Here is a 19458-nt window from a genome sequence, read left to right as displayed (position 1 = left end):
TTACTAGGCTTATTTATATTACTTATTTATTTATTATACTTAATATGTATTTGTTTCCAGTGCATCACACACTTATAACAAAGTGTATTAATGACATTATAAATGACAAATTTCTATGAAAATAATATTTATAGGGTCATTGCGTCAGTTCACCGTCCAGTGCCTGTTTCCGTCCACTTGGCGTGGTTGCTACAAAGAATTGTGTATAACTTTAATATATACCTATATATTGAAATTATACGCAATTCTTGAATTCTTGAAATTATACACAATTCTTTCAACTACACCAAGTGGTCGGGAACAGGCACTGGACGGTGAACTGACGCAATGACCCTATGACATTTATGATGATACCACTACACTTCTTGTATTAAATTGGTAGGGACAGAGTTAGTTTAGATGGCTATTGTAAGTACTACCTTATATGTAATATAATTTAACCCAAGTACCTATGTTTTGTGATAAAAAGATTAATTTACCTTAACTGCACTTAGCGTTCGAGTAACACAGGAAAAACTGCACTTAGCATTCGAGAAACGTAGGAAAAAATCGCAATTAGCATGTGTTTTGACGTCACACATGTCAACAACCCAGATAAGTTTATGGCATCCTAGCTTTCTGCGGGCCTTAAACCTGTGGTTTTACCCGCCAGGGTTCCCCAGTGACGTCAATTCTGTGAGACAGGTGAGTCTGCAAATCAAATAACACGAGTGGAACCTTTTCTGAGGTTACTTCCTGACAATCCTCGTAATTAGAAATAACCAAAGATCTTGAGAAAGCTTACTTATTCCACGCGTTGAAAATTATACTCATTATAATTATACTCTAATTAAAGGTAATCCTTTTGAACAAATTACTATGCCGATTGTCGGGATTAGGCAGCCCCAAAGATTTAAGAGGCTAGCGGAATTAACTAGGTATTCTTCTGTTAAATGCCATGCCCTTTACTTAATTTTCACTTTATACAATTTCGATGTACTTTTATTTTTACATAGTTACATGCATTATTTATTGAAAAATAGCATTAGGAGAAAAAACAAATATTCCTATTGGTACCCAATAAAAAATAAATTGAATTGATTATATTTTTATTGAGGTCTTTTAAATTCGACCTACTACAAGCCGAAAAGGCCCAAATTTATCATTACAACATTAAATTTGTTAACAACTTGCAATAACGATAAAGAATATTTAAAACTCTCCAAGAAAAATCTTACATCCTTCGGGTATTCTTCGATTTTTCACCCAATTTCAAAATCCAAAATTTCGTACTTAACGATTGTGACGTACGTTATAATATCAACTTTAAAGTAAATTCCATAGAATCTAATGAGACAGGTCATTAGTAAACGAGCTCATTACAATCGAATTTCAATTTAATATCAATCTAACATAAGTAAATTTTCCAACAAATACATATTACCTAAATCCGGGCATCTAACTTTGATCTGTAGTACTATTAAGATAGAGTTTAATATTGAATGTGACAAATCCGTTACTCGACAGCCGATCGATTTCACACACGCGCAATGAAAACTTGCCATTCATGTACAAAAATCATCTGTTGCATTGCCACAGCTCAGTCAGCCACAAGACGGGAACGCGAACACGCGACCGCCATTTTCTTTTTCAAATTTTAATTTTCGAACGCACCCCTGTAAGTACTCGAACGTGTCCTTTGCGGATTGCTAAAAAAAGTTAAAAGTGAACGTTTCTAAAGTTTGTTTCTGGATCGGGTGTAAGTACTAATTGGCATATCTAAAAGTATTTTTGAATAATTCAGTATATATTTTACTATTGAAATTCATCTTTGATTAAAACTGAGCACGATTTATACTTTTCGAGTAAAATGTATCTCCTTTCAAATGAATAATATCAATAATAAGCTGATCGATGGTAGAGGTTATGTTTTTCGCGCGTATCTGTGAGACGCACTGCGTGTCTTCCGATGCTTATATTACTTAGAATTGAGACATTAAAATGATTTTATTTGGAATTATTTGAGTTGTGTTCGTTGTATTATAGTCCTAGTCATGTTATTTCAATAGCTATTTGCGAAAATATTTTATTCTTACCAAAGCTACCTTACTTAGATTTTTGACAGTTAGATCGTGTAATTCCAAACATACCTATAAGTAAGTGTTCTTTTTTTCATGCAAAAATAAACAAATTCACAACCTATTTGATCATTATCAAACTGCACAACGGGACTTAATCGCGTATTTAAGTTTTAAGATTTACCTCCATTAATTTAGGATTTATTTAAATACGCGATTAAGTCCCGTTGTGCAGTTTGATTATGTTTAATAATCGTGAAAGTTTAAATCACTATTTGATCATATTGTATTAAATAAATATAATTAAAAAAGAACTACGTATTAAAATAAAAATAAAAACCTGTGCCATATAAATAGCATCCACGTAAAATAAAATAAAAATAAAATAAAATTGCTACTTACTTTATTATAACCAGAGCAATTATAATTATGAATAACATGATAATTAACCACGAGTTAAGATAAGAATTGCATCATAATTGTAACTGGAGTAATAACATTAACAATACAAACATTCTTACATTTGTAAGTTTGGTTTTATTTAGCGTCAATCTTAACGATATTTATATCGTCAGTTTTAACAATAGTAGAGTAGTAGACTGCCCGAAAAATATATCGATAATACCTATAAATAAGAAACCCAACTCAAGAGGATAGGGGACGATCGATTCTCCATACAAACGTAGTCCTCATTTTCCTCTCTGGATGGAAATAATATTCCTTTACAGTACATACGGTCCTATTTTCCCGCACTAGTGCGTAAAATAGCACTTTTCGTGCGAATGACAAATTTTAAAGGGCCATATGACTGTAAAACGTACGATACACGTGCGAATAAGTAATTCGCAACTCGTGTCGTTTTAAAACACTCCCTTCGGTCGTGTTTTAATTTATCGCCACTCGTTTCGAATTTCCTCTTTTTCGCACTTGTATCGTAAATAACTATTATGGAAAATATTTTTACACAATTTGATGTATTTTAATCATAGCTATGGCCGACCGTTTGATATTTTATTATAAGAGTTAGGAGCTTTATGAAATTTGTATGAAACTTAATACCCATGTAACTTTTAAAAAATCGAAAAAAATCAAACAAACCTTTATTTTTACGTTACCTTTGATTTAAATATATCAAATTGAGTAAAAATATTTTCAATAATGTATTCGCATATTGATTGGATATTAATCCAGAGAGAAACGGGGAATACTTACTTTATTCAATGCAAGTATTTAGTGTTTACCTTTAAGTAATAGTTCCGCTTAGCGATAATAATTAAAACGTTTATAGTTATATTTTACAAAGTGTAAACAATTGTTGGTGAACCAATAAATATAAAAAAATATGTTTGTATGGAAAACCGGTTTCGAGGCGGTCGTCCCCTTTCGTTTTAAGTTTTTTGTAGGATTAAATATCGATATACAATTATGAGTAGTAATCTTTATTATAAGTAAATAACTTAACAAGTTATGCAATTGACACCAAAATAATAAACGATTTTTCATCTTAATCAATTATAAAACATAGGGCCCGATTCGGATTTTGAAATAGACATCTATTAGACATCTTTTAGACATCACCAAGATACGATAAAGATATGTTTAAGATCTAACCTGTCAAATTTGACATTTGCGCGATTCTAGAGATTTAAACGATTTCCACAGGATATGACTTAGAGATCCAATTCACATCTAATAGATATCTTACTCTATCTAACGTAAAAGTCACATTGGTTGCCCGAATTGCGCTGCAAAAGAAAACCAGTTGATATCTAAACTATACCGTATCTAGAATGGATCTAGTACGTGTCGTCTCTTGTGAATATCTTGAAGTTCGAATACGGCAGATAGACTGCTGCAGTAGAGATAATCGTCACGCAAAACATGAAAATACACGAAAAAACAAGGTCAAGTAATTTTTTGTGCTTTTAATTATTTGAAATCGACAAAAACTCATAAATGAGGTAGATTCATCACGATATAATATAATGTTGTCACGCGATACGACACTCTTAGTACGTTTTATTGCTAAAGGAAAAATATATAGATAAACATAGATTTCGGTATTCATAATAGTGGGTAGGCCATTGGGTGACACTGTTGTATAGGGTTTACAAGTCCAATGGATTGCTCTTTTTAACCTTTTGTAAAGATAACCTAATAGTACACCAAACGAAAACCAAAAATTGTCAATTGGGGGAAATAATTGGGGGTGTATTAAGTACCGGAGGGTGGGGGTGAAGATAACGGATAGGGGAGGTTTTAAAGGTCTGTTTTCATTGTTTTTTTGTAAATAACTCGTAAACGGTGGCCCGTAGCAAGAAATGTTATTTTACATACTTAATCTACATAAAATTGTCTACAAAAAAGATCTAACTAATTTGACTCAATACATACGTTCAGATTTCCTCCCCACTCCTACCTTAAGTACGTGAGCCTAATATTCTGGGATCCAATTGCGATCCAAACGCGAATTGTACCCTTTGCCTCGCTTGCTTAACATTTATATCTGTTGTTTATACAGCTACTTATACAAACCCCGAGTTTTATTTTCCGACCAATCCTACACCTTCAACAAGATTTTTAGCTGTTTCTTTTGAGATCAACCTATATACATAACTATGATTCTGCCTTAGGGATGACTCCCGTTAGACCGGGCCCTGTCCGGGCCGGAGCTTCCGGCGCTTTCTTTTCTATGACATGACAGGCAATCACGTGATGCTTTCCATAGAAAACGATGTGCCGGACACGGCCCGGTCTAACGTGAGTCATCCTTAATGTTCATTACAAAAAAAATACTTGTTAATTGGTGAACAGGCATTTTAATATTTTTATTTGTTGATAAATAACAATTCCATTATTTTATAGTATAGTCATAAAGAAGACACTCGTAGAACTTAATTGCAATAGCTTGCGTGCTATGTTTTAATTACAGATCTACTGAATGATCAATAAAAAATAATAAACAATAAAATATTTTTTTTTTAAGTTAACTACCTCAGCCGACCTGAGGCTCCATTCTGACTCTTAACATTCTTGAAATAAACTTTTTTTAAATAACTAAAATCATTTAGTCACATTATTATTCACTTGAAAGTGACATATAATTGGTCAGTGACGCTCACGTGCGCAACGAATTCAGAGATATTACAAAAAAAAGCAATGGATACTTAAAAAAGTTGCATCCTATGAATGAAAAAGATTAAATACTTAAATCACACAAAAAGTGTCCCATAAATTATTTTCTTACTTGCAACAAATCCAAAATATTTTCTAGGGATTGGTTATAATTTTAAAAATTTAGTATTAAGTTTTATTATGTTTATTGTGTATAATTGGTAATAATAATAAAAAAAAACATTAAAACAAACATCTTTAATTCATAGTTAGTTTTAATGTTTTTATTATGTTGGTTTTTGTTTATTTAATTTATTTTTAATAAATAATCTTTACTAAAAAAAAATAAGTCAAATCTTTTAGTCCTAGTTAGTCCAGTTAAATGAGCTTTTCGAAAATTTAAAAAAGTATATTTTTATTATGACTTATGACAGACATTAAATTTGAATTATATTTTTGAACGCCGAATAAAACTCCCGATATCCTGATATTGTTTACATTCATTATAGTGCGACTTTAAGTTGTCTAACTTTGAAACTATTGGACGTAAGTTCAAAGTAAAAACATGGCGTTTAGGACCTTTCGTCCAAACAGCATTAAGGACAAGCCTTCTCTTTTGAGGCAAGGACACCCCGCTCGTTAGAACTTCGGTTTTTAATTACACCCGGTCGTATACACTGTGGACTATAAGTTAACGCAGTAAGAGCCATTTTTGAATGTGTTGTTATATAGAACAAAGTCATATGACCCTAGCTTGGTACATAAGTCGTACTTTGACACTTAGTACCTAAGATTTGAAGCGTTTGAAGGCTAAAATGTCCTTAAAATATAGTGGAAAATAGATTTTGAGTGTTAAACTCCCTTTTATTTAAGTATTTATGGCGTCGTTAAGAATTTCATTTGAATAGATTTGCTGTAACCGTCCTTTTGTATTAAAATAACATTATTTTTCAAGCTAATGGGGCTACCCGAGGTTTCCATCGATTTTTGACAAGTTTTAAATCATATCTTCTACTTTATGCACTACATATACAATCACTACACCTTATAAAACAAAGTCCCCCGCCGCGTCTGTCTGTGTGTTTGTTTAGTATGTTCGCGATAAACTTAAAAACTACTTAACGGATTTTCATGCGGTTTTCACTTATCAATAAAGTGATTCTTGAGAATCTTGAGGAAGGTTTAAGTGTATAATTTGCTAACCCGTGCGAAGCCGGGGCGGGTCGCTAGTTATATTATAAAACAAACGGTTATCGGTTCTTCAATCTTTTATCTCCATTTTTTTTAGTCTACCGGATTCCGAAAGAAATTAATACTTAATATTTTATGTTTTTTTTAACATTGTCTAAAAAAACACTTTTTTCGTATTTTGATTGCTATAAACGAAATCTATATACATATTTGGGTTCGTCTTTGACGTCTCCGTAAACTGGTCAGAGGTTTTAATTTTAAACTAATTAAAACAAAAGTTATGGCCAGTACACAGTACACACGTTTTTGACCCAATATTGTTCAACTTAGATGCCAAATATCTCGAAGACAATGAACTTTGAAGTAAATATGGGATACTATATTGCTTAAAGCCATTGCTGTTAATATGATAAGCTACAAAAAAACATTAGAAAAGTAAGGGATTCAGATCGAAGGTCATTGGGGCATGGGTTCCCCTTGAGCCACATTAATTGACTTCTTAAGGAACTGTGATAGTTCTCTATGAGATAACATCTGTCGGCGCCATAATCACCGCTAAGAATTCTGTATTTTTTTTAGGTTACGAAAAATCATTTACAGTACATATACAGTGGTACTAAATCTGTTTAATTTATAAATTAGTTATATTATATTTTTTTACCCCTTAATAGATCGAACTGAGACTAGAGTTAGACCAAGACAAGTCTGCAGCGATTTTGATAGCCAGCACTGTGCAAATGTTATTTTAAACTGCAGATTTCTATGAAATTTGTGACGTATAATTAGCACTTGCACAGGCTGTGATATCAAGAGCGTTGCAGAGTTATCTTGGTCTGACTTGGCTATACTTCAAAATTGGTTCGAGCAATTCCATCTAACCTTGTGGTTTATCTCCATGTCCATGCATACAAAACAATCGTCTAGCATACCATAAGAAAATGATAAAAAACTAATAATAACTCAATAGGTTTACTCGTGCACCACAAAAAACCGCAATAACACCATACTTATACAATATTATATATTTTTGTGTGCGGCAATGAGGTCAAACAATGACAACATTACTTAACCGATAACTAAATTTTTTGCTGCAATCATTAAATCATCTTTTATCCATTCAGTTCGTCTTTTTTCATTCATCATTTTCGTACAAAGTTGTAAATGCGGGTAATAGTGGCTCTATCTTGTATCTTAGCCGAACATTTTATACGGGTTAAAACTAGTTCCACGGTTGACCAACTGCAAATTGATGTTTTGTGGTGTATTCAATTATTCAACATTGAGTGAATAATGGATTCGTTTTTCGCTGATTTGTCGGATAATCATTTAATAAATAGTCAGATATTATGATTTTAGTCGTGTTTAATATAAATGTATAAATGTATTTTTAATGTTGTAATTGTGGATAACATTTTAATAGTAATAACTAACGAATAAAAAAATTATTTTCAAGTTCGTTGGTTCAAGAAATTATTGGATCTTTATTAATATTTATACCATAACTAGCGCCCCGCACCGGCTTCGCACGGGTTAACAAATTATACACCTAAACCTTCCTCAAGAAGCACGGTATTGATAGGTTAAACCGCATGAAAATCCGTTCAGTCGTTTTTGAGTTTATCGCGAACATACAAACACACAAACAGACAGACGCGGCGTGGGACTTTGATTTATATAAGATTAAGGGATATGATTACCATCGAATACTAAACATATTTTTATTGTAGGTACCTAATATTATACAGCCTTTATTTTAATGACTGGCCCTCTTATTCATAAAACTTTACGGGCCTGATTTAGATAAATTATCTTTTATCCCTTTCTTACAAATACATAAGTCAACATGACAGATAAAGACAAACGATTATTAGCTAATTGAGGTTTGTAGCGCGTTTATGAATAAGGGGGTTTGTTTAGAACGTAATATTAGTATTCAAAGCTTAATTAGGTTTTTCATTGGTACGTACTTAGCTTCACACGCTACCATCGTGACGTCGCACGATATATAAAAATATTTATATTCAAATTTAAAAAAATCAAAATATTTATTTATTTTAGAAATTAATATTACAGGATATATACATAAAAACTTCACAAAATCAGCATAGCTTTTATTATTTTGCATTAAGATTTTTGACCCATTTAAAAAATGCCCTGCGCCCTACTCAGTAGGCCAATGAGATCTTACATTTTTAGTTCTATACAATTTTACCTGATTGGGTCTTCGGCGAATTGTATTATATTGTTTATAATTTTATAAATAAACTAAAACTATGTCAGACTTAAAATTAATATTCATATTATTAGAAACAAGTTCCGATCCGAAAATATTATGCACGTTGCTATGGCATTTGCAGACTCAAGCACGTGAATGTTTAGCACGATGCAATTTTTTATATTTTGTGTGCATAATTTATGCCAGACACTTACAACTCAAATAACAGGATAGTACTTGTTGTTTATGGTTTCGAGCGGGTGATGGGAGTAGAAGTCAAACACCTTATGTGTGATAGTATAAGAACGTATATTCTCTAAATGCCTGCCTATATATACACGTTAGGTTGCGCTGACACAAGCAATACGCGTTTATGTCGCAGTAAACCAAAGTGTTACTGCTAAACACTAAAAGTGGACAATCGCCATAATGTACCTCCCCCGAACGTTCCTCTCACAACAACCAAACCTTTGGGATCCAGGTGTAATTAATAATTCAACGTACCTACCTAATATTCTAATTACCTACACCATAGCACCATACCCATGGCTTAAAAAGTATAACTGTCTTTAACTAACTAATATTCTGTCATTTTCTGCCATATCATTGACGTCATTTTCATTAAAAAGAAGAATACAAAAAAGAAACACGTAAATAGCTAAATCTTAAACTGTGACAAAATAGTCACTCTTGACTTTTATTTCTTTACTGATGATCCATTATTTTATTATTCTAAATAATTAAAATTACTAAGTCAGCTAGTCTTCTTATGTCGACATTATTAAAAATAATATCTGTCAAAATTTTATTCATATGCAGATTTTCTCCATAACGAGCACGTTTTATGTGGCACGAACATAGGCACTACGTTAATATCAGCTCAGTTAAATTACATCTGTATTTTAACGTTTCCTTGTCGTGATATATTACGTATGTACTCGTAACTCTACAATGACATAATTGCATAACTTGGCCGGAAGTAAATCGACCTTGCACATACACTTTCACATGTAGGTCAATGTACCTACAAGGTTGCTTCGACCTTAGCGGACCGGTGTGAGTCTAAACACAAAAATTGCACCATATTTTGTTAATTTTTGCATGGACATGGATTATGGCCTTATAAATCTTCGAATCCAATTCTATGTATACTTGTATAGTTTGGCATATAGGCAGTAAACTGATATCCGAGCGTGTCTTTTATTTTTTGGCATTTTTATATATTGTGACCGTTTTTGCCACTTTTGTGTTATTACTACTCAAAATCACGAGCTCTTTCGATCGTAATGATAAAAAAAGTCCCAGAGTTTTTTTCTCTATTTCCTCATATACTTTGTATGGCGGTAACAAAAAGGAAAGTTTGAAAAATGTATGGAAATTTTAGGACACTTTTTTTATCCTATAAGGATGAAAAGGGCTCGCGATCCTGACTAGAAATAACACAAAAGTAGCAAAAAAGGTTACAATATATAAAAATGGCAAAAAATAAAAGAAACGCTCATCCAATAGAAATACTTGTACCCTGTATTTAAGTTAAATTTAAATAATCACGATTATTTAGCAGTGGCGCTAGTGTGCATGTTGATGGGCTCTTAAATTTAAGAGACACATTTTTATTTTATTTTATAAAAAAAGGTTTTCTTTAGGGTTTAAATCAAAAGTGAGTGACATTAAATTGTTTATTAACAAAACGAGGTAAAAAGAAAGCATCGAAAGTGGACTGGTCGACTTTTACTTTTAATTTTAATGTTGCGGCTTCTGAGTTAATTAATCCATTTAAAAACATATGAAACGCCATAGATAACGTCATTATTAAGGAATGTATTGAGAATTAAAATACTGAACGGAAAAACGTTATTCAATTGTTTTTTCACTGGGCACCAATTAATTTAGTTTAGGTTGAAAAATACATACCTACACAAGTTTTTTTTTATAAAGCAAAATAATGTGGATATAAAGGTTGATCGACTAAACATTCCTATACATCAGGACGAATGATTTATATTTTATTACCTAAGGTCATTATATACGTAAATATGTACCGCAAAACCATGTAATTCTTAACCATGAACTAGTTACTCGCAAAGGCGATCGAGATACATAATATGTTACCAACGAACATATAGAGGTCAATCTACTTTGTATAGTACCCAGTGATTAATTAGTAATTAACATGACTACGACAGGCAAAGATCTCTTTAGATTCTTCTTTATTTAGAAACGACTAAAGAAAACTAAATAAATAATAGGGTAGGTGGGGTAAGACTATCACCGGGGTAAGACTATCACTTCTATGGAATCCTCATACTGTTTGTCTTACCCCGAGGAAAATAAACTATGTTAGTCTTACCTCGTCTTACCTTACCATCTTTTCGACGTTCTGATTTGGATTTTGGATCAAATTTATATGTTACATCCGTTCTAGAAAGACTTATTGAAAAAAATACATTGGTTAGCACCACGATAACGTAACAAAAACTGACGAATTAAAAAAATACCTTTATCTATAAAAATGTTTTATATATGCTCAAATATAAAAATATAGGTAATCATAATAACTTAAAGTTTTTGCCGTTTCTAAGTGAAACTCCTCCATCGTTTTATATAGATGAGTAATGTAAAGAAAACATCTTTATCGGGCGTTGTAACGAAAGATAACCCCCCGGGTCAGATCGTGACAAATTGGCTTTAAATTGTAGCCAGTGTCTATTTACAGTTCACGGTTTACACACGTATCATTAAAATAAGGAAATCATTAAACCATAAAAAAATATGACAGGTAATAATCGGTCATTTTTAATTTGTTTATAGTGTTCGTTTTTAAATACGTGCTCATGCAATAGAAAAACACAAACAAAATATGTTAACGGTTTTCAAAATCAAACATTGATACACAAAGGCGACAAATTGACTAATCTTACTAAATACCTACTCGATCTATAATTTAATCATAAAAAAAGGAATACAAATACTCGATCTATACTTTAATTAGAATAAAACACTAATAAAAAACATAAATTTCTCGTAATGTTAAAGCAATCCGCAAAAAGACACTTTCAATTCTCTTATTCTGAAAAAAAAACTCAACAAAAAACTTTCTAGGTTAATGCAATGTCAAATATGAACGGAAAAGACGAACAACCCATAGTACCCCCATCGTCCCTAATCCGACGGGTCTCCTCTCGATCCATACGAAACTCCATCTCAGAGGACAAGGAGAATGGGGACAACGTGAAAAGTTTCGTCTCCAAATACAAGAAGACCCCGGAAGCGCTAAAGAGTTTTCACATGACGGATGGGGAGAGCGAGCTTGAGGTGCCTGGGACGCCGATGACACCTAGGACCTCCACAACTCCTGGTTTGTATTGGTGTTTTTTTTACATCTAGTCCTATAAAAAGGTCTATTCCATTCTAATTTGAATCTTTAATTCGACTAATCAAAATTGTATTTGTCTTGGCAAGTTTTGACGTCTGGGCGACTAGAGGATCAGATTGCTTTATCCTCTAGCGTAGAGGTCTATAAGGTCTCGTTCCATTCTCATTTGAGTCTTTATTTTGAGTAATCAAAATTGTATTTGTCTTGGACAGTTTTGATGTCTGGGCCGTTAGAGATTACCTTTTGTATTGTTTTCGAGCTCCCGATATTTCGACGCAGTTACATGCATCTTGTTTACGGGTAACTGATGATAGCGGGTGGCTGTCAAAGTCGGATACGGCCCGGTCTAACGTGATTCATCCTTTATGCGAAATGACCATGCATATTTTGTTAATTTATGTAAATGGATTTATATTAAATTAAACTAAAGAATAGTATTGACATATTTATTTTGCTAGAGACTCGGTTTCTTAATAATTTCATGTAATTGGCATGTAAAGTATTGCTTTATGATTTTATCGATATCTTAATAATCAAAGCAGTCCGCCGCGACATCACAGTTTTAGATTTATAGCTTTTCTTTGACTAGCCCTAATAAATCCATGCACTATTAAAATTATAAGTATTTGAGCATGTTTATCGTACAAAATACAAAACTCTATTTAGATTTATTTAAGGAGCTTCTTAAGTTCATTGACTTTAAACTTGGTAAGAGAATGCAAAACCCAAAGTCCAAAGTCGACATTATCAAGTCAAATTATTGCTTTTAAATATAAGCATCAGCACCAACACACTTAAATTCCTTTAAGTATATTAATTAAAAAATAAGCCAACCTTGCCAGACAAGCACATGTAACACACAGCTTTTATTGCATAATACTTCAGGTATTCTATACCGTTAGTGACTGCTTATATTTAAGTCACTTATGTTTTTGTCTTAGTTAATTGTGCTCTGTTCAGTGGGTTTTAGTTAAGTATGTCAGGTAAAGCAATTGTTTATTTAATTTCTGATAATCAACATAGAATAATAGTTTTTTACATGTCAATTGAAATGAGCTTAAAGTTCGTATAAGTAATATTCGCGTCGATTATATTATTAACCTTTATATATAAACGTTGACATGCAAATCAAAATGTGTAACAATTTAATATCCGAGCAATTATACAGTATCATGCACATTAAGGTAATGGTAGAACGTGTATGTAATACTACATTACGATACAAGTGCGAAAAGTCTTAAATGCGATAAATTGAAACACGACTCGATACGAGGAGCGAATTACCTTTTCGCACGTGTATTGTACAACGTCTTACAGTAAATATGGCCCTTTAAATTTAATACGTGCTTATGTTAAATAAGCACGTATTGTCCTTAATTCCGCCCTAGGGCGGTAAAATAGCACCATATATACTGTAAATATCTATACAAATCTAATTCAATTCATCGCACAATATTACAATAAGTAAAGAAAACCTCATAACAATGTATGGAAGGCAATATCAGTCATGAAATTTGAATAGTGTGGTACGAATAATAGCCTATGATATGCTAGATCTCTTATTACGTAAGGACTACTTATATTGATGTTTATGTTAACTATTTGCTAAGTTACTAGGTATCATCATATTTCAAGCTATGCGAAATAATTGGTTACAATATCAATAACAGATTGCATATTTGCATGAGTGTAGCTACTGCCAAAGAGAATAGATAGTATAGAGGGGTCCTGTCACAGTAAATTTTGTAGTCACAGTAAATTTACTGCCATCTATCGACATACGACTAAAACTCAAAATGAAAACGTATAAAACTATTGAAAAAAATTATATATATGGATAAATGATTTCATTATTTTTATATCATTTTGACCCATGTTCATTCACTGATACCTATGTGTTAAAATTGTTAAATATGAAACGACGCCATCTAGCCGAACATAGGCCAAAGATGTGTGCGCCATCTATCCGAGAATTACTTTTTCTTGATTTCCGGGGCACGTTTTTTTCTTAGACTTTATTCATCTTATACGGATACATATGTCTTTGCTACTGCTTTTATAGATATGTACTCGTGATACAAATACAGACCATTTTTTATTTCGTCTTTAGTCGACAAACAGACAAATATTATCATTTATCAGTTGACAAGCAGATATTAATTTACTAACCAACGCTGTTGACTTATGTGTACTTATTACTCAAGAATATGATTTTTTATCAATCTGAAATAAATATTATTCATTCATTCATTCATTCATAAATAAATAAAACAATTCATAGAGACTATGTAATAACATTATTCTGCTCTTATTATTAAATGACCTTTTCTTTTTACAATTAAGATTGAGTGAATCTAACAAGACGGGACTTATTCGCATACACTTCCATTTTTTGATCTTGGTAGCAAAGTCGCACAATTACTTACATAGAGACGACATACTCGAAACTTCAAAACAAATGAATAAAATATGCGATGCGAAGTCACAATCACGTATTAAAAATTTTACACGTTACAAAAAGTTAGCGCGAAAGTTCCAAGACGTTTTTTGTTGCCACTTTCATCAAAGTTATGTTTTTTATTATTCCAGGACATGAGAATTGCACGTTCCACCACGACCTGGAACTGGACCACAGGCCGCCCACCAGAGAGGCCCTGCTACCTGATATGGCCAGCTCTTACAGATTGCTGCTCACAGGTACGTAGGTACCTTTTACCCATTAGCCTTCAAAGTTAGTGTTGGTAAGAACTCGAGTCCACCGAGTCTGAATTTGAAGAACTCAGCTCGTTTTTACGAGACTGCGCTTAAAAAACTTCTGAGTCCTTTGTTGAGTCTTTTTTAAGAGCAATTCAAAAGGACTCACGTCTCCGAATAAAGACTCCGTCAATAATTTTATAGGTTTTTCCTAAATAACAGTAAAGAAATTAGGCGTTATTGTATGGTTACCTAATTCACGAATTTTACATAAAGACAATGCGTTTTGATTTTTTTTTTATATAAAAATCAAGAGTTCTCTGAAAAGGACTCAAGTCTCTACAAAAGGCTCGGGTCTCTAACAAGTTGAAAAGAACTCGATTTTAGACTTAATTATAAGAGTCTCAAAAACTGAGTCGTGTCTTGAAGCAGAGGACTCAAAGGACTCGAGCCTTAATCAACACTAGCAAAAATGCATGGCGACGTTTTCAATGAATTCATTCAGAATTTCTCCATGCAATTTCGCAGCTCACTGGACATTATAAACATCGGGATCCCTTTGTTTCCCATAAACTTATTGTTTCGAATTTCGATAGGCAGAAATTGATATCCATATAATTTATGGACATAAACATGAAAAGTCATAATTTTTGTTAAGTATAACGTTTCATAGTTCTAATGTTAGACATCTATAATATTAAACGCTATAATCACAAAAGTTATAAAATTGATGAGTATAACATTCAAAGGTATATCAATAATTATTCAGAAATATTTTAAGGCATATATTTTATCGGACTAATGGTCGTTAATCATATCGTTTTAATGTCATCCCTTTGTTTCCCATAAACTTACTGTTTCGAATTTCGATAGTCAGAAAACGATATCCTCTAATATTCTAATATTTAGGAGCTATAATATTAATCATTATGACTTTCAATAACTATGTCAAACAAAGGGACCCCCATTTTTAATGACTAAAGTGACTAAACCAAATCAATAACGTCCTTCATATAAAGAAAAAAGAAACCTGTTTCCTCAGGTAGGTTTGTTAGTTACCTTGTGTCCCTCAGAGCGGAAATAGGAGCCCCGCGAAGCGGAGCTCCGTCGACTCGTTGGCGGGACCAAAGACATATCTAACTTCGTATAAGACGAATAAAGTCTAAGGAAAAAACGTGCCTCGGAATTGAAGCAAAAGTCATTCTCGAATAGATGGCGCACACACCTTTAGCCTATCCTCGGCTAGATGGCGTGACGACACCGTTTCATATTTAACAATTTTAACACATAGATATTAGTGAATGAACATGGATCAAAATGATATAAAAATAATAAAATCATTTATCCATATATATACATTTTTTGATAACTTTATACGTTTTCATTTTGAGTTTTAGTCGTGTGTCGATAGATGGCAGTAAATTTACTGTGACTACAAAATTTACAATGACAGGACCCCTCTATACTATCTATTCTTTTTGGCGGGACGAAATGGCTTAATAAGCTACATGAAAAATAAGAAATGGCGGGGAAATTAGTAAGCCAAACAATAAAAAATCTGTTTCCTCAGGTAGGTTCGTTAGTTACCTTGTGTCCCTCAGAGCGGAAATAGGAGCCCCGCGAAGCGGGGCTCCGTCGACTTTTTGGCGGGACGAAATGGCTTAATAAGCTACATGAAAAATAAGAAATGGCGGGGAAATCTGTTTCCTCAGGTAGGTTCGTTAGTTACCTTGTGTCCCTCAGAGCGGAAATAGGAGCCCCGCGAAGCGGGGCTCCGTCGACTCGTTGACGGGGCGAAATGGCTTAATAAACTACATTAAAAATAAGAAATGGAGGGGAAATCAGTAAGCCAAATTTAAAATAATCCCCAGGTAGGTAGGCAAGCATGCAATTTGTATTGTTTAATTTTATAACTATTGACAATATGACTAATAAAAATTATGATGGAAAACGTTATGGTTTAAAAAAATCGGAACTTGAAATTTAGGGAATGCAATAGAGCCCCTACTTATCATTATAACCTGCGATAAAAGACCTTACAACGATTATTGTAAGCAAGTTTATTGCCTTCAACATTATGTAATGGTATAGCTTCCGGACTTTGAATATTATGAGTAACAGATTTTATGACTAACAATAATAATGACCTGCAAAAATCGGAACTGCAATTTATATTGTTAAAATTTATGACTATTCACAATGTGACTAATAAAAATTATGATGGAAAACGTTATGGACTGAAAAAATCGGAACAAAAAATTTATGGGAACCAATAGAGACCCTATAAACATCATTAGTTACAACCTGTAACAAAAAAGAATCGACTTCACATCACAGACTTTTATGGTCTTAATTAGCAGTTCTACTTCACCAAGTGGTGATTTACGAGCTACTACAAAAATACCCAAATCGCCCTGTAACATTTTATTATGAACGAACTCTAAAATAAAACAAAACACTAAATACAAAAAAGAAAGCAAAAAATCCGATAAATATTAATTTTTGTAACTGCTTATAATAGGCATGCACTCGGAAGTTGCTGCCATACAAGAGTAGATCAATAAAAGCTTGTTTTTTTTTCATTCAGTGTAAAAGTGAATCGTTCAAGCGTAGCTTAATAAGGGTCAAACCTTTTTGTCTTTTACTCTTCAAATATCTCGAGAATAAATACATTCTTTGAAGGACAAAAAACCGCGGACGGTTTATGCGTCGTTGGACTAAAAGTAAATATGGCGATGTATAAAAATGTCTACTTGCATAAGTTCGTGCGTATATAATTTCGACGAAGTATAAAAATGTGCATCTGTACATTAGACCAAATATAAATATGTTGCGGCACTAGACTAAAAGTAAATATGACGATGTATAAAAATGCCCACTTACATAAGTTCGGGCGTATATAATTTTGACGAAGTATAAACGAATAAACTTTTAGACTTATAATTTTGGAGGAGAAACAATGAATAAAATATTTTTATTTTAAGTGTAAGCAGAGCAATTTGGTTTAGTAGTTTTGTTAAAGATAATTAATAAATATATTTTCAAATGTTCTCAGTTTTTTTTTATAATTTATAGATAAATGTTTGTCTGTTTAGAATTCAGCTTGTTTGTTGATCGCTTATCTATTAGCTTGTTCATATTTATTGAATATTATTCGTTTTAATTTAAGAACTAGATGTTACGAGGGGATGAATTTGTTCCGTATATGTATTATTATAATCCTGGACCTATGTAAAGAAAGTAGTCATTTTTATATTCCGACTTGATAAGACTTAGACATTTGTATACTTTGAAAGTAGTCATTTTTATATTCCGACTTGATAAGACTTAAACATTTTGAAGTATTGGCTTTCTAATACTCGGACCAATTTTTATTTTATATGTAGACATTTTTATACATCGCCATATTTACTTTTAGTCCAACGACGCATAAATCCCGCGGACATCGGACTTGCCCATGAAGGGTTCCGTACCATTGCGCAAAAAACGGCAAAAATATCACGTTTTTTGTATGGGAGCCCCATGGGAGTTTTAAGTATTTGTTGTTATAGCGGCAACAGAAATACATCATCTGAAAAAATTTCAACTGTCTAGCTATCACGGTTCATGAGACAGGTTCGGTGGCGGTGACAGACAGACGGACAGTGGAGTCTTAGTAATAGGGTCCCGTTTGTACGCAACCCTAAAAAAAGAAAAAAAGGAAAAAAATAAAAGAGCCAGTTTTAATTTCTAGATAATACATACGAAGTTACATATGTCTTTGATAATACCAAATAATACTGAGTATCTGGTAAAGATAATATATTAAATTCGATTCGCCTCAATAAAATTGAAAATTTCTACATAATCATGGTGTTTCAGGTTTAGGAGAGGACCCAGACAGGCAGGGTCTGCTGAAGACTCCTGAAAGAGCAGCCAAAGCTATGCTGTTCTTCACTAAGGGCTACGACCAGAGCCTTGAAGGTATGATACACTGCTTTTCAAGTTCTCGTTTTTTCGTTTCCATTTGCACATTGCTCATTTACATTTTAAAGTCGCAGAGTAGGCAAATAAGCATACGCCTTAATTATAAATGATATTATCTAGATATTCTAGATTACAAACATTATCCATCGTATCGTTTTTATTCTGGAGATATCCTTTGCCCCTTTTTCTTTTGATATTGCTTCAAACTGTACCTAAAAGTAGGGTAGACCGAGACGAATCGGATGAGACTAAAAATCTGTTGATATATAAAATATTTCTTATTCTAAAATAATATTTCTGGCGTCGCAGCTATGAAGAGAGACGTACGGTGCAATTGTAGTGTGTCAATGGAATATTTATTATTGAAAAGTGCATTGTATTGTAGGTGTAATACATATAATTTCTCTGCTTAGCCAGGTTGATTGGTATAGTATGCCTTGTGGCTTTAAGTCCTCCTTTTGTACTGTAAGGGTTTCTTTTGATAAATAAAAAAGGTGATTTATTACAATTTATTCATCAAACATCAAACATCAACATTTATTCAGCAAATAGGCCACATTACAAGGGCACTTTTACACGTCAACATTGAATTTACATAGAAGCAATAATAATAAGTTACATATGTCTTTGATAATAACAATACATCAACAATTTTATAAAATACAACTAACAATCAAACTAACGTATTACAATTACTTAGAGATGTATATGGTCTCTTAATGTCGAATTACATAAAAAACCTATAATATTAATATAAGAAAAAAATACAGACACAAAAACACAAAAAAATCTGTAATAATTATTTAGAGGTAGTGATGTACCGACTATTGATTTGGCCGACTAGC

The 19458-nt window shown here is 32.6% G+C and overlaps 1 protein-coding gene across 2 annotated transcripts in view; it reads left to right on the top strand.

Annotated features, from left to right (window-relative positions):
* Positions 1 to 19458, top strand: part of LOC134801841 (GTP cyclohydrolase 1) — a 32150-nt gene that overhangs the window by 9374 nt on the left and 3318 nt on the right. Inside the window, exons 1-4 of one of the 2 annotated variants that reach the window (XM_063774476.1) lie at positions 1532 to 1657; positions 11680 to 11935; positions 14543 to 14650; positions 18509 to 18610. In XM_063774476.1, the coding sequence (XP_063630546.1) occupies positions 1547 to 1657; positions 11680 to 11935; positions 14543 to 14650; positions 18509 to 18610 (577 nt within the window). In that variant the 5' untranslated portion in view covers positions 1532 to 1546. Of the gene's footprint in view, positions 1 to 1531; positions 1658 to 11679; positions 11936 to 14542; positions 14651 to 18508; positions 18611 to 19458 lie in introns of those variants that run through there. The other variant, XM_063774477.1, reaches the window with a different exon arrangement.

The sequence above is a fragment of the Cydia splendana genome, chromosome 23 (genome assembly GCF_910591565.1).
Source record: "Cydia splendana chromosome 23, ilCydSple1.2, whole genome shotgun sequence".
In the NCBI taxonomy this organism is placed as follows: domain Eukaryota; kingdom Metazoa; phylum Arthropoda; class Insecta; order Lepidoptera; family Tortricidae; genus Cydia; species Cydia splendana.
The sequence above is the reverse complement of the archived record's forward strand: the minus strand, read 5'-3'. Positions and strand labels throughout refer to the sequence as shown.